Source organism: Ictalurus furcatus, chromosome 16 (assembly GCF_023375685.1).
Source record: "Ictalurus furcatus strain D&B chromosome 16, Billie_1.0, whole genome shotgun sequence".
Lineage (NCBI taxonomy): Eukaryota > Metazoa > Chordata > Actinopteri > Siluriformes > Ictaluridae > Ictalurus > Ictalurus furcatus.
Genome location: NC_071270.1, coordinates 19378021 through 19393473, shown reverse-complemented (window position 1 = coordinate 19393473; position 15453 = coordinate 19378021). Strand labels below are relative to the sequence as shown.

The following is a 15453-nucleotide window of genomic DNA, read 5'->3' as shown; positions in this document are numbered from 1 at the left end:
AAATGTACCGCTCCTATTTTATTAGAAATTCTACATTTTTTTCAGGGAGTAAACATGCTTTCTTCCAGTAAATGCTATCAAAATAATTGTTCCAGAAAAATGTACTTGGGCCAATGTTGGGGGGGGAAACACAATATTCAGAGGAAACTGCGTCATTAAGCACAAAAAGACAGATACGGTAAACAGAGCAGATTGAAATAACAAAAAAAAATAGACGCAGCTGTGGATAAATCCCAAATAGCTCGCTAATTCCAGAAATAAGTGCTCTATATTGGCCATGAGATAATGTTTTTACGCCCTACCTAGTTCTCGGTTTTGGACACGTCGAGCGGGGAAATCCACAAATGCCTCTGGGACGCGAGTCACGTGACCAGCAATTGCGTCACTGCTGGTGCAAAGTTGAAAGTCATAACACGCAGCCCCCCCCCCTCAGACACATACACACACACTCTGTCTGTCTCTGCAGCGAAGCGGTATGGCGCTTCTTGTGGGGTCTAGAGTCGTTTTTCAGACGCTTCGGCCCCAAACGTCGACGACTCTTGACTACTTTTGCAGATTTCAAGGTGTTATGCATCGCGCTGCAGCCGGAAGTGGTGGACTAGCGCGCGGAGCAGCGAATGGCGGCTTGCGGCAGTTTAGCTCCGACGCTAATGACCTGAGCGTTAAGTATTTGGACGGAGATGACTCAGGTAGACGCCAGCTGGCTATTCGTAGTCGCAGTGGTGTAGAAACATTGTTTCTACGATAAAGAGTTGTTTAAATGTCGGTGCATTTAGGCAAAACACGAAGCCGGTGCGGTTTTGAGCGTTAAAACACGTCAGTGCGCGAGAAGCTGGGGCTGTGGGAGGGAGATCCTCCTGTATCACACTGATCTGATCAAGCACCTGTCATGGTGGAATACTGCATATCTCCTTGTGGGTCACTGGAGAGTTAGGGGTGACCTCTTGCTCTCCTCACAAGACATCTGTTAATTTCTGAATGAATAAATAAATAAAGACAATAATACCAATGTAGTAACTAAAGATTTCCATGGAGATGAATATTGATGAGTTCTTGTTTTTCGAAAGCTCTGCTCTTGCCAAGCTGAGTTTTTGAATGTCATTCATTCATTCATTCATTCATCCATTCATCTTAACTGCTTTATCATGGTCAGGGTTGCAGTGGATCCAGAGCCTTTCCTAGTCCATCACAGGGGATCATGCACACTCATTCACACCTCAGGTGGATTTGGCATAACCACTCAACTAACTGCCATGCTTTTGGGAGGTGGGAAGAAACCGGAGAACCCGGAGGAAACCCACACTGACATGGGTAGTAACCCAAACTCAGGATCATAGCCTGGAGCTGGGTGGCAATGCTACCCTCTGCACCACCGAGCTGCCTTAGGGGTCGTGCATAAAAACTCAAATGCATATAACCAAAAGTGGGTTTAAATCTGAGAGCTAGCAAGTTTGCTTGGGGTACCAGTGGTGCTCCAAGACTGCTGACCAGAATCTTGGATTCAATACACGCTTTCACTTTTTCTATCGACTGTTTAGGTTTGCCCCTTTGGGTTGAGTGCTATGGCCAACCCTATAACAAAGGGTTTTCCTGTCAGCCCTTTAGGAAGTTATTGCTTAACCAAATAAGGAGTTCCCAAGAAGCCATTTCTTCTTTACTTCCTGTTGTGTGTGAAGCCCTCAGGGTGCATGAAGTGAAAAATTCCTATTTAGGAATAAATTGCCCAAATCAGTCCATACAGGAGTTTCCTTTTTTTTTTTTAAGTTGTTTTTAAGATTGTTGAGGCCAAAAATGCTTGATTTTGCTGTGGCTTTTTTCCCCCCAGAAAATTACTTGAATTGACTCAATTGCATTTTCACTAAATAGTTTTGCATGGTCTTTCTCAGTGATGTTTGTTGGCAAGTGAGACCTTTTAGCTGTACTCGTATTCGACGCATGTAAATCGAAGAGGGCTTTGGCTGAATGCATGTTTTGATGACGTCACATGACAAGTCTTGGCCCAATCTGAGCAAAATTTGTGGTAATTTTGAAAAATTGCAAGTTTGTCCGAATATTGCGGAGTTTGCTAGATTTTGCTTTATTTCTGCGATCGCAATGAGTTGTGTTAGAAATGTTAAACTAGATTATACTCCTGAACAAAACAAACTGCCATAATTTAAAAGGATTTTACATTTGAAAGTGACTGAACATGCAGATTGCTTTTTGCTCATCGAGGTCTTCTTTATTTTTAGGGATCGTCATCTTTGGCCTTAATCGACCTAAAGCTAAAAATGCTATCAGTAAAAATCTTGTTAAGGAGGTAAGTATAATGTGCATTTAACGCAAATTCTTCTGTATGCATCACCTGTTGCTGTTGTTGGTCTATGAGATTGCATCGTGGGTGATTTTGTGCTTATTGAATGGTTTCCATTAGATGTCTGAAGCTGTTGAATCAGTGAAAAAGAACAATAGGGTTCGCTCAGTCATCTTGTACAGCATGGTGCCTGAAGTCTTCTGTGCAGGTATTTTAGTTTCAGTTTAGTTTGGGGGGTTTTTTCTCTCTCCAGGAAATGGAATTTAACATGTGATTGCGATTGTCAGCTCTGATTAAGGCTAGACAGTTTGGATTAATTTACTACAGTGCTTAGATAAGTATTAGTGCAGTAGCTGGTACAACGCCAGTGTTAATGTTTTCATGTGTTTCCATGAACAGGTGCTGACTTGAAAGAAAGAGCCAAAATGCATCAGAGTGAAGTTGGGCCTTTTGTCTCTAAAGCAAGAGCACTTATTACAGAATTAGGTGAGTCAGTTGGGCAATTACTGTGATTACATAATTATCTATAATAAGTTATTTTCCAGTGGTCTTAAATGTTTAAAAGTCATTTGAGTGGTTGCACCATGTGTAACGTTGATCTGTTATTTTTCATTTTTCTAAAATGTATGTGAACTTAACTACCAAAAAAAAAAAAGAAAGATCTCCATCTGTACATTAAAAATACAGCTTGACACTGACAGCATAGCCGTAAAACCCCTTTTTATTGAAAAATAATCAACAAAAGTTGATGGTGTGATGTGGACTGGTGCAAGGTTTGAGTTACTATTACCATGGTCATGATGATTTTCCAATAACGTCACATAATGTGAAGTGTTTTAGTCTTTTTATACCAAATTGATAGCAAATTGATAACATCGATGTTATGGAACGTCCCTGAAACAAGTAGTTTTACAAAGTACAAGTTGCAATTTCCAGCTTTACCTTTGACTGTTACCAAGCACAGACGCTGGAAACTCATTCCAAACAAGCTAAAGAAACATCTGTTTACAGAAAACATATTAACAATGTCAATACCATGCAATATCAATACCATTCCCCAGCGACCCTGTGTAGAATAAGTGGTACGGGAAATGAATGGATGGATAGATGGATGTTTACCATGAACATAGTTTATATTTGCCAATATTATAAGAACACTTTCCTGTCCTGGGACATACTGTAAGTGTTTAATGTAGCTATAAAAGTAGATGCAGTTTATATAAAAAAGGTGCTTAAACTCCAGTTTAATGCATGTTCATCAACCTCATGCCCTCACCTTGACTGGTTCTGCACTACTTTCCAAACAACATTACCATAATAACTCAACCCACACCCTAAGAAAGACTTGATTTTAACTTCAAAGGTGTGTTGAATTAGTAGGAATCTAAGCAAAGTCAAGTAGAATCATGTTTAATTGCATCACTTGACATGCTGTGATTGTGGAGGGAATGTACAATGCATTGCTTCACTGTTTCTTAGATAGATAGATCATCAGAGAGTGATGAATGACATATCTCTCAGATAGTGCAGATTTCATTTATCCCTCCAGGAAATGGCTTAGAAACACATGCCTCTTAATTCTGCTCACTAGGAGCCATCTGTCAGTGTGTGGACCAGGTGTTGCTCTTCTTTACCTGCCGTCATAAATGTGTTAATGGGTTCCTGAGAACTATATTTATATATACTTTTGAGTTGAACAACCCTACTTGCAACTTGAATTTATTTTAACTGGGAAACAAGTACAGTAAACAGTGATGGGTCGGTGTGATACAACCCACCCCAAAGTTGATTGTTTTTCCTATAACACTTCAGCAATTTACAACTTGCTGGCAATTTCTCATACTTTTTTATTTCTTTTAAAATTCTTCTTTTTAGTTGTGGAATGTCCGCAAAACAAGTTAGCTCCTGTTATCACTTACAGTATAGCAGCTCTAAAGTTGTTCCCTCACCAGCCACTTTTTTTTTCTGTCTTTAAATTAATGACCAAAAACAATGCAGCTTGTCATGTTAACGAGAAACCACCAGTGCTGAATTTTTAAAAGTGTTGACACTGGAGACTCTTTTCAAACATAAATGTGTCTCAAAAACACTTGAACATATCAACAATTATACCCCTTTTAATCCATTTATGTAGAGCATACAAGTCCCTGTGTAAGCTGTTAGAACAGAAATAATAACACATTTATACAAGCGCATTGAACCGTGCAGGTGGAACTACTGTCTGAGCTGCTGTTATAGAAAATTAATCAACACCTTCTGACCAAACAGAATTGAGCATTCAACAGCACTGTTGTATGATCTGTTGGATTTCATGCTGAGTAAATTATAATGGATTAGTTATACATTTTTATTCTCAACTAGATGCCAAGTTGCCAGTGTTTGAAAGCCTCCTCCCAAATGAGATTAAGTTAAACAGTGGTTCTTGTTCGTTTTAAGTATTAAAGCATCAGCCAAGAATAATAACGATAAACAGAATACAGTGCATCCAGAAAGTATCCACAGCGCTTCACTTTTTCCACATTTTGTTATGTTACAGCCTTATTCCAAAATGGATTAAATTCATTATTTTCCTCAAAATTCTACAAACAATACCCCGTTATGACAACATGAAAGAAGTTTGTTTGAAATCTTTGCAAATTTATTAAAAATAAAAAACAAAAAAAAGCACATGTACATAAGTATTCAAACCCTTTGCTCAATACTTTGTTGAAGCACCTTTGGCACCAATTACAGCCTCAAGTCTTTTTGAGTATGATGGTACAAGCTTGGCACACCTATTTTTGGGCAGTTTCTCCCATTCTTCTTTGCAGGACCTCTCACGCTCCATCAGGTTGGATGGGGAGCGTCGGTGCACAGCCATTTTCAGATCTCTCCAGAGATGTTCAATCGGGTTCAAGTCTGGGCTCTGGCTGGGCCACTCAAGGACATTCACAGAGTTGTCCTGTAGCCACTCCTTTGTTATCTTGGCTGTGTGCTTAGTGTCGTTGTCCTGTTGGAAGATGAACCTTCGCCCCAGTCTGAGGTCCAGAGCATTCTGGAGCAGGTTTTCATCAAGGATGTCTGTACATTGCTGCATTCATCTTTCCCTCGATCCTGACTAGTCTCCCAGTTCCTGCCGGTGAAAAACACCCCCACAGCATGATGCTGCCACCACCATGCTTCACTGTATGGATGGTATTGGCCAGGTGATGACAGGTGCCTGGTTTCCTCCAGACATGACGCTTGCCATTCAGGCCAAAGAGTTCAATCTTTGTTTCATCATGGTCTGAGAGTCCTTCCGGTGCCTTTTGGCAAACTCCAGGCAGGCTATCATGTGCCTTTTACTGAGGAGTGGCTTCCGTCTGGCCACTCTACCGTTCAGGCCTGATTGGTGGAGTGCTGCAGAGATGGTTGTTGTTCTGGAAGGTTCTCCTCTCTCCACAGAGACATGCTGGAGCTCTGTCAGAGTGACCATCGGGTTTTTGGTCACCTCCCTGACTAAGGCCCTTCTCCCCCGATCACTCAGTTTGGCCGGGTGGCCAGCTCTAGGAAGAGTCCTGGTGATTCTAAACTTCTTCCATTTACGGATGATGGAGGCCACTGTGCTCATTGGGACCTTCAATGCTGCAGAAATGTTTCTGTACCCTTCCCCAGATCTGTGCCTCGATACAATCCTGTCTCGGAGGTCTACAACCAATTCCTTGGACTTCATGGCTTGGTTTGTGCTCTGACATGCATTGTTAACTGTGGGACCTTATATAGAAAGGTGTGTGCCTTTCCAAATCATGTCCAATCAACTGGATTTACCACAGGTGCACTCCAATCAAGTTGTAGAAACATCTCAAGGATAATCAGTGGAAACAGGATGCACCTGAGCTCAATTTTGAGTGTCATGGCAAAGGCTGTGAATACTTATGTACATGTGCTTTTTTTTTTTTTTTTTTTTTTTTAATAAATTTGCAAAGATTTAAAAAAAAACTTTTTTTCACGTTGTCATTATGGGGTATTGTTTGTAGAATTTTGAGGAAAATAATGAATTTCATCCATTTTGGAATAAGGCTGTAACATAACAAAATGTGGAAAAAGTGAAGCACTGTGAATACTTTCTGGATGCATGGTATATTGAAACTGCAATTTATAATCTCTGGCTCAGCCCCACATTGAGTGACGGTTAATCCCTTACATGGGAAATTATATCAAATGTATTGTTTCCATCATACAATTTCATGCTGACTGTGTCATAACACAGAACATAAGGGAAGTATGAAAGTCTCCTAAATCTGAGTTGTCATTTTGTCTGTTTACCCACCTGGAGTTAATGTAGTATTTTATTTTCTTAGACCTTAGACAGCTGAATCTTATGTACTAATATTGGCTTAAATGTGAGCAGTATGAATTGTGAGAGTGCTCTGAATAACTACCACTAATACCGTTATTCTATACCGTTATCCTTCAATCTGGGTTTAGGTAATCTACCCATGCCGACTATTGCAGCTATTGATGGAGCGGCATTGGGAGGAGGACTTGAGATGGCTCTGGCCTGTGATATAAGAATAGCAGGTAATACACCTACTGTACATACACTGTCGATTGAATATTAAAGTATTGATGTTGATTATGAGTTTATTTCTAGACAAGAGATCTCCACATACCGCAAAGATAAATCAGGATTATATTATGCCGTGTATTCTCTGGTCCGACTGCGTATTACATACAAATTAACGTGACAAATTAAAGGCCAGTGTCTGTTATGCTGTAGAGGGCTTTTTTTGTGCTGATGGGAGTGTTCTCTTACAAGATGACCCTGCTCCTATTCACAGGGCTCAAGGGCTCAATGAATGGTTTGATGAGAATGAAAATTATGTAAATATTATGCTATAGCTCTCAGCCAAATCGAAGACATAGGAGATTTTAAAATGACCTGTTAGATGCTCTCCATCACCACCATCGAAATTCTAACTAAGGGAATCTCTTTGGGCTGAATGGTGTTCATTGTACCAGTACAGTTCCAGAGACTTTTAGTATCTGTGCCAAGGTGCACTAATGATGTTCTTGGTGACCCAACACCTTACTAAGACACTTTATGTTGGTGTTGCCTTTACCTTGTCATCCATCTGTGTGTTAGAATATAAAATAGTACAGATAGTAAATGTGCCACTTTGGTTTACCCACTGTGTGTGTGTGTGTGTGTGTGTGTGTGAGAGAGAGAGAGAGAGAGAGAGAGAGAGAGAGAGAGAGAGAGAGAATGAGTGAGTGAGTGAGTGAGTTGACACCCACATATGACACTGAGAGTGAACAGATGTCTTGCTTTCTCATCTCACACACCCAAGTTTGGGCTTGGAAATCTGCTCATGATGCCTTAGCACATATCCCACTTAACAGAAATGACACGCCATATGCTTTCACACTCGTCAGTGATGCTTCTTAAAGCACATGTTAATTTCGTTAGTGTTATAAATATATTTATTTTAGGGTTCATACTTGTTACCACTAGAGGGTTGCTATTTTAGAAACATCTTGGACAGAATTTAATTTAATTTAATATACAATTTTATGTCTATGTAATACTCTTTGGAGAGACCAATTACAGGATGTAGGAGGTACTGAAAATATGAGAATGAAATTATTTTGTCATCATAAATATTCTCTCTCTCTCTCTCTCTCTCTCTCTCTCTCTCTCTCTCTCTCTCTTTTTTTTTTACCATTTCACTTTCTATGTAGCTACGTCTGCTAAAATGGGACTGGTTGAAACAAAACTAGCCATTATTCCGGGGGCAGGTAAGTCTCAGTTTCTATGTTAGAATTTTTATTTCTACAAATTAATGCATTCAATTAAAACATCTTCATGTTCAGGTATTTGGCTTTGGGATTTATTGTATTATGTGCTGTTATGCATCAACCTTAACATTTCATTGATAGCATGATGCTTTTTTTAATTGGACTTGGTATATATGGCATATGAATGTGGTTTATGTATTGAACATGGCATAAAATCATGCAGATACAGGTCAAGAGCTTCAGTTAATGTTCATATCAAACATCAGAAAAGGGGAAATTGAGATCACAGTGACTTGCCATGTTTGTTGGTACCAATCAGGCTTTTTCCACAGTCCAGTTTTGGTGAGCCTTGCCTCACATTACTGTTCTTGGCTTTCGGAACCTTATGTGGATTTCTGCTGTTGTATCCCACTCAAGGTTTGATGTGTTGTGCATTCTGAGAGATGAGATCTGCACTCCTTGGTTGTAAAGAGCGGTTATTTGGACGGCTGTGGCTCAGGTGGTAGAGCGGGTTGTCCACTAATCGTAGCGTTGGCGGTTCGATTCCTGGCCCACATGACTCCACATGCCGAAGAATCATCGGGCAAGACACTGAACCTTAAGTCGCTCCTGATGGCAACCTAGCGCCTTGCATGGCAGCTCTGCAATCATTGGTGTGCGAGTGTGTGTGTGAATGAGAAACAGTGTAAAGCGCTTTGTAGAACCACTAAGGTTAAAAAAGCGCTATATAAGTACAGACCATTTATTTGAGTTACACTATTTGGCCAAAAGAATGTGGACACCTGACCAATCACACCTATATTTGCTTGTTGAGCATCCTCTTCCACATTTAGTCCCCCCTTCGCTGTTATAACCGTCACTCATTGGGAAGCCTTTCCACTAGATTTTAGATTGCGTCTGTGGGGATTTTCCCATTCAGCCACAAGAGCATTAGTGATATCATGCACTGATTTCGGGCATGAAGGTCTGGCATGCAGTCAGTGTTCCAATTAATCCCAAAAGCATTCAGGGGAGTTGGGTCAGGGCTCTTTCTTTAACAAGGTGTTTCCACCAATATAACTGCTGTTCTCTGGATGTATTTGTTTTGTTTGTTTGTTTGCCAGAATTCTCTGTAAACTTTATAGACTGTTGTGCGTGGAAATATCAGGAGCTTAGCAGTTTCTAAAATACTTAAACCAGCATTAACATAACTTATGAACATTAACTGAAGCTCTTGACCTGTACCTGCATAATTTGTTATGCATTGTGCAGATGCCACATGATTGGCCGATTGGATTGCATGAACATGTGCAGATGTAAGTAGTGTAGTGGTTAGTATTTATATATATATAATGTATCGTATAAGGTAATGTATCGTATTACAATGTTACTGGGTGTGTGTGTCTATATATAATATAGTGTGTGTGTGTGTATATATATATATATATATATATATATATATATATATATATATATATATATATATATATATATATATGAGAGAAAGAGAGAGAGATAGATAGGTAGGTAGGTAGATATATAGATATGTATGTGTATATGAATTGAATCGACCTGCAGAGTCCATTCACACTGAATATCTTTGGTCGACTGTTTGTCTTTGTGTGTTAACGAGGAATTGACGCAAATGACTTTGCTCTGCAATCTGTCTGTCATTGTTTGCTGAACTTTCAGCAGTTTACAGCAGCAAACCAAACACTGGTTCCATGAGGTCATGTTATGAATTGTGGGTTTGGAAGGAATGGGTCGATCCATGTCTGCTGCTAAGCATTATCTAAGGAATTTTTAATAAAACAAGATTACTGCTTCTGTCGCCTCATTCTAAAAATAAACATCTAACAAGCCAAACAGAGCAATATCTGTTTCTGGCATCAAGACCAGGAAAAGGAGGACAAAAAAAACCAAGAATTGTTCACAGCCACATGTTGAGCAGTCATAACTATGAGGTGTGATTTTCTCTTTTTTTTTTTGCTTAGGGTCACAGAGAACACACTAGTAACGCGATTACATGGCGATGACATGGCGATGACATTTAGTAATATGAGACTTTTAATGGGTTTAGGTTGAACATGGACCTCTGCCTTGTGTTTATTAGAGTAAAAAGGCCAGTGATCCTCAGAGGCTGCTGTTTTGAGAATGATGTTGTTAATGTCAGGGAAGGTGTCATGTTTTAATTAGGCTTATGGCGATGCTTGGTCTATCAGAGTGGGTGCCGTGTCAAATGTAGATCCAGATGCCCTTTGTTTTTCTTTCCTATTTCGCCAGGGGGATCAGGCTCCTGACATTTCAGCTCCTCCTCCTTGCGACTCGCACACCGCTGAACACTTCCCCAGGGCATTTATATTAAGTGTCACTGTAATATATGTTGTGTTATATAGCATTTTATAAGAACAGGATGATGTAGCATTTTAGTCATTCATCCTAAAAAAGCTTGGCTTGGAAGCACTGTAGAATTCAACCATAGAGTCATAGGGATTTTTTTCAGTGGTGATTATTTTTCTTTTCATTTATTCATTCATTCATTCATTTTCCTTCAGCTTTTCCTGGTGGTGGTCACGATCGCAGCAGGCTGAATAGATCAGCCCACACTTTTCTATCCCTGTACATAGATTCCACCTCCTTCTGGGGAATCTCCATACATTCACAACTGTGAGATATAATCTCTCCAGCAGGTCCTAGGTCACCCATGCCTGGTGTAGGTCTAGCAGAAGCCGACCTGTGGGTATCTTAGTAAGGTGCCCAAAATGTCATACTTCCTCTCAAATTTTACTGTTTTCCTCATTGACAAACTCCTCAGGCTGTCACTGAAAGTAAGCCCAGCAACCTTATGGAGGAACCTCTTTTCTTCCACCCTTACATGTGACTTTTTTTTCTTTTGGTCACTACCCACAACGAGTGACCATGGGTGTATCATTGTTTACCCTGTTTTGTCACAGTTTGGTCATGTTGCCAATTTCAACCCACTCACTAGCTCTCCCCCATTGTATAATAGTTGCCAACGAAGCACCTTTAAGACACGTGAAGCCAGCCACATCTTTTCAAACTGCTGTTTACACATCATCACAGGGCAGCTGAACACACTCGGACGACAGTACTAACTGCCGTCTGCCGCATACATGAGCTCACAGATGTCAGCAATTGGCTTATGTCGCTGTGATTGACAGGGGAGAGAGTAATATTATCCCTCCCACCCAGAAAACCACCCGATTTTGCTTTTTTGGACTCTTGGCCAAGGATGGCTGTGGCATCTTTAGGATTCAAATGTCCAATCTCTCAATGAAAGGGTGAGTATGCTGCTGTTGTGACACTCGTGAGCGTCTCTCTCTTTTTCTCTGATTTTCCTTAGTCTGTGTCTGTTGCCACGAATCAACTAATTCTGCCCGAGCTATACTTGTGATCTTATATACAATCTCACTATATAAACATCAGAACATAAATCTAGTTTCTATGGGTTGCACTAGACACTCTGAAATATTGCTGTCTTATAGGGCTAAAATGTAAAGGGTTAATTATTTAGCCCAATGCTCTCCTATGACCAAAGACGGAAATAGGTGCAGCCGAAGGTTGAATGCTTGTTTTAATTTATTATTTATATATCTGACTCCATTTACTTAATTATCTAACTCCAAAAGATAATCTTCTAGTTAGTGCTGGAAGTATAACACCTCAGTGTTATGATTATATTAGTCTAAAACAGTTTCATGCTAAACTTTCATTAAAATTACGTCCCTATGTCAGAGGCTTTTATATAGCCTATAGTAAACAGTTATTTTTGTTATCTCGGAGGTTTATGTTGATGTGCAAGCCTAGACCTTTCCTATTTACGTGTCAGAGGTTTCATTTCAACTTGCAAGTATTAGCATTTTACATTAACTTGTCAGAGGTCGTTTTTAACATGTCTAACATAGGAGAACTTTAGCTTAGGAACTATTTCTAATAACCATATAAATAAAGTCATGCACTTTTAATGCAGCATACTTTCTTACGGAAGAACCACTGAATATTTAAATATGGCAAGAACAAATGAATTTATTAAACAAACTCACCAGTGAAGTTATAGATGAAATAGAAACAAATGTAACTTACAAAATGTTGATCATATGGACACATGGACATATGATGCGTGATGTTAATAGTATTAATTGGAAAAAGCCAGCCTCCGATGTTAAACGCCCCTTCCTTGATTTTACCAGCCACTCTTGATGTTATAAACCCATTTTGTTCTTAGCAGGAAAGACTCAGGAAAGTTCTATTTAGACAAAGATGAGTGATCTATGAAGTTGAGTTAATAAGAGAATTCAGTCATTGTTTTTCCTACCAAGGCCAAAGAATTACATTGCTCACTTCCTTCTAATGAAGTCATGACTTCATTGGAAGACAGTTATCAGCTTTGTAGTTTTATGTGCGAGTGTGTGTTTAGAGTCATGGATCCCGAATGACGTTTTTTGGGGAAAATGTGCCCTAGTGCCTTAGTCCTTTTTTTTTTTTTTTAGGTTACATGTAAGAAGATCTTGGAAAATCCATGTGAACTTCTGATAGCACTTTTCCACTAGACAGTAAAGTACAGTACAAATCCATGATGAGTAACTATTCTGAATTTTGTGACTGTTCTTGCTCAGGTACCATGAGGAGCAAACACGGACATTTGGGTAGAGCTAAAAATAGTTCAGCTCATTCATTAGACGTATGCAATCATCCTTTTAATGTCTCTGGTTTGAGTCACTTTTCTACCAGATGGTACCATACTGCAGTCTCCATTAGTGTACAGACTGTCTGCAAAAAGTTTCTTTCTGTTTACATACGTCCTTTTTTCTGACATCTTTATGACGCAGTATCACAATTTTATCATCCAATTTAGTGTTTTGATTTTGTTGAAATGTAAAATAATTAATTTTGGCTGATATTCAGCTAGATTATTATTATTATTATTATTATTTTTTACATTTAATTCATGATCAATAGTCTTACCTATTAGATACATAATTTTTGGGGGGAATAAGATGATCTGACCTAATTAACTTTTGGTTTTTTTTGGATGTGTTACTGTCTGAATAGAAACAGTTTTTAATCACATGATATTCAGTTAAAAATGATGTCTAAAGTTTATTTTGATCTGTCTTTAGTTAATGAGGTGCTATAACAGTTTTTTGCGGTGCTGATACTAAAAATACTGGCTACAACCAGTAAAGTTTAAACTCTTGAATGAACTGATGGAATTCACTGTATGGGGGGGGGGCTGAGGCTGGGGATAGGGCTGACTCATGACCATGTGCTGTTTTGTCTGATGCCTCAAGATACATTTGAAATAGTCTGTGCATTCGTAAAGCTATTCCTTATTTTTTGAATCTGTAAAAAATTGACAAGACTTGTTTAGGACCTATACATTTTTTATTTTTTTTTAAGCCTGCTATTTAGGGAAACCATTTGTTTGCCACATGAATATGTATTGCAGGGTTAGTTCTGGGGCTTCTTTTTTCAGTCAGGAAACTAACTAAATAATAGTGTCAGCTCTGACAGAGGCCTGAATGTTTTCTGATGTTTGATGAGTTTGATGTACTTGTGGTTTATTTAGCAAAGAATGATTACGTTTTTCCTTACACATGTTCCACTTGCTGCTTCCAACGGACACTCTGTGCAGTGATGCAAGCAACCAGTCGCAGACAGAGGAAGGTCCCAGAATAAAAGACGAGGTGGTTAGCTCTGTTTGGAAAATTGTGCACACTCTGTGAACAAACTGAAACCACGGTGTCTTTCTTACACAAAAGGATGTATCCGTGTTGAAACGTCTTTTTTTTTTTCTTTAAAGTATACCGCCAACTCATTAACAAACAGTCCAGTGCAGTGCTAAGCACTAAATGAGATCACTAGTAAAAGGAATTTATTATAAGCTCCCTAAGTGGACTTATGAGTGAGCAGCTTGTCGTAATGTTTCCATAGTCTGGCGTGGTAACGTGTCTAGTATGGGCATATCTGTTAGGAACTTGAGAGCATAAATGACTTTAACATGGTGTCATTGCTACTTCTGCCAGCATCTTGGCAACAAGGGCCTCTCTCCCAGTAGCTTGGAATTCATATTGAGGCCTAAGTATGGTTGGCATGATGCGACTAGGTTCAGACCATGGGCTTGGCCATCATCTGCTAGCATGCCTGGGGAACATGGGGCATGAACAGCGCGCTCTAGAATTATTGGCAACCTTCATGAAAAGGATCATATAAAAAGAATAATACATTCAAGAAATATTTTGTGTTGCCTGTTCTGGAGAAAATAAAAGCAATGAGTTTCCTGTTGTGTTTAATAAGTTATTGGTGCATTTATCCATTCCTCCTTACAGCACATATTATGCTCCTTTGTATTCTTTGGTTTGTGCAGGTTGACTTCCATCTTCAAATCACACCGCAGATTTTCAGTTCAGTTCAAACACAAAGACTACGGAGGTCATTGCTAGACATTGACTTCGTGTTTGTTTAAGCATTTTTGGGTTGATTTGGGAGCATGTTTGGATCATCTTGTTGAAAGCTTTATCTATGGCCAAGTCTGAAACTCACGGCAGAGGCAACCAGGTTTTCAGCCTAAATGTCCTGGGCCTCAAAGCATCACTGATCCACCTCCATATTTTACAGTGGATCACGGGTACTTTTGTATGCAGTTTCCTTTTTGTTGTCAATATGCTGATGGTGTGCATGACCAGCGAGTTTGATTTTGGTCTCACCTGTATGAAGTTAAATTTGTGCCAAAAATATTGGACGTAACTTTTCATGAAACGAACATGAATATACAATGAGAGAGAAGAAAAATGCTCTGAAAGTGAAAACGGTGAACTTGGTGGCAAAAATGTAACATGGTTTTCAAATAAACAGCATTCTTTGTTAACAGTTTTCTAAGCTTCCTTTTCGCTAATCATTATTTGTGAATGCTACAGTTTAAATTATGAGCACATTAAAGTGTTTTTTGACCTTGGATGCATGTAAATCTATTGTATGAGACCTCTAAAACAAAATTACGAATCTTTCAAAACCATAATAGGTGCGCTTTAAAAAATATCCCTTAGGTGGGTAAATATTATTACCTCCCAAACAGAGATTTTTAGACTGAAAGTACTTAGTGCATCGCATAGTAATCCAGTTTCTGGATACGGACGTCTGACAAATGCCATAAATGAAAATGAAAATATGGTTTGGCACTTTTTTGAGAGAAGATATTTTTACTATTAAAAAAGGTAGTTCTAATGAATTTGTTTTTGTATACCAAAGATAAATTGTTTCTCCTGATGTTTGATTGCATTATTGTATGTGATGCTTTTGCTTATTTGTTCTTATTTTTATGAAGAATGCCACTAATTATGGAGGGTATTGTATGTGAGGAAGGATAAAGGAGAGCTGAGCCTTTTCAGTGTGGTTTGATGTGA

At 39.1% G+C, this 15453-nt stretch overlaps 1 protein-coding gene across 1 annotated transcript in view; it reads left to right on the top strand.

The window, feature by feature from the left end:
- Positions 1-210: 210 nt before the first annotated feature.
- The window catches only part of auh (AU RNA binding protein/enoyl-CoA hydratase), a 36846-nt gene continuing 21603 nt past the window's right edge, over positions 211-15453 (top strand). Inside the window, exons 1-6 of the mRNA XM_053644856.1 lie at positions 211-689; positions 2232-2299; positions 2414-2501; positions 2693-2779; positions 6740-6832; positions 7994-8050. Coding sequence (XP_053500831.1) covers positions 476-689; positions 2232-2299; positions 2414-2501; positions 2693-2779; positions 6740-6832; positions 7994-8050 — 607 coding nt within the window. The 5' untranslated portion in view covers positions 211-475. The remainder of the gene's footprint in view (positions 690-2231; positions 2300-2413; positions 2502-2692; positions 2780-6739; positions 6833-7993; positions 8051-15453) is intronic.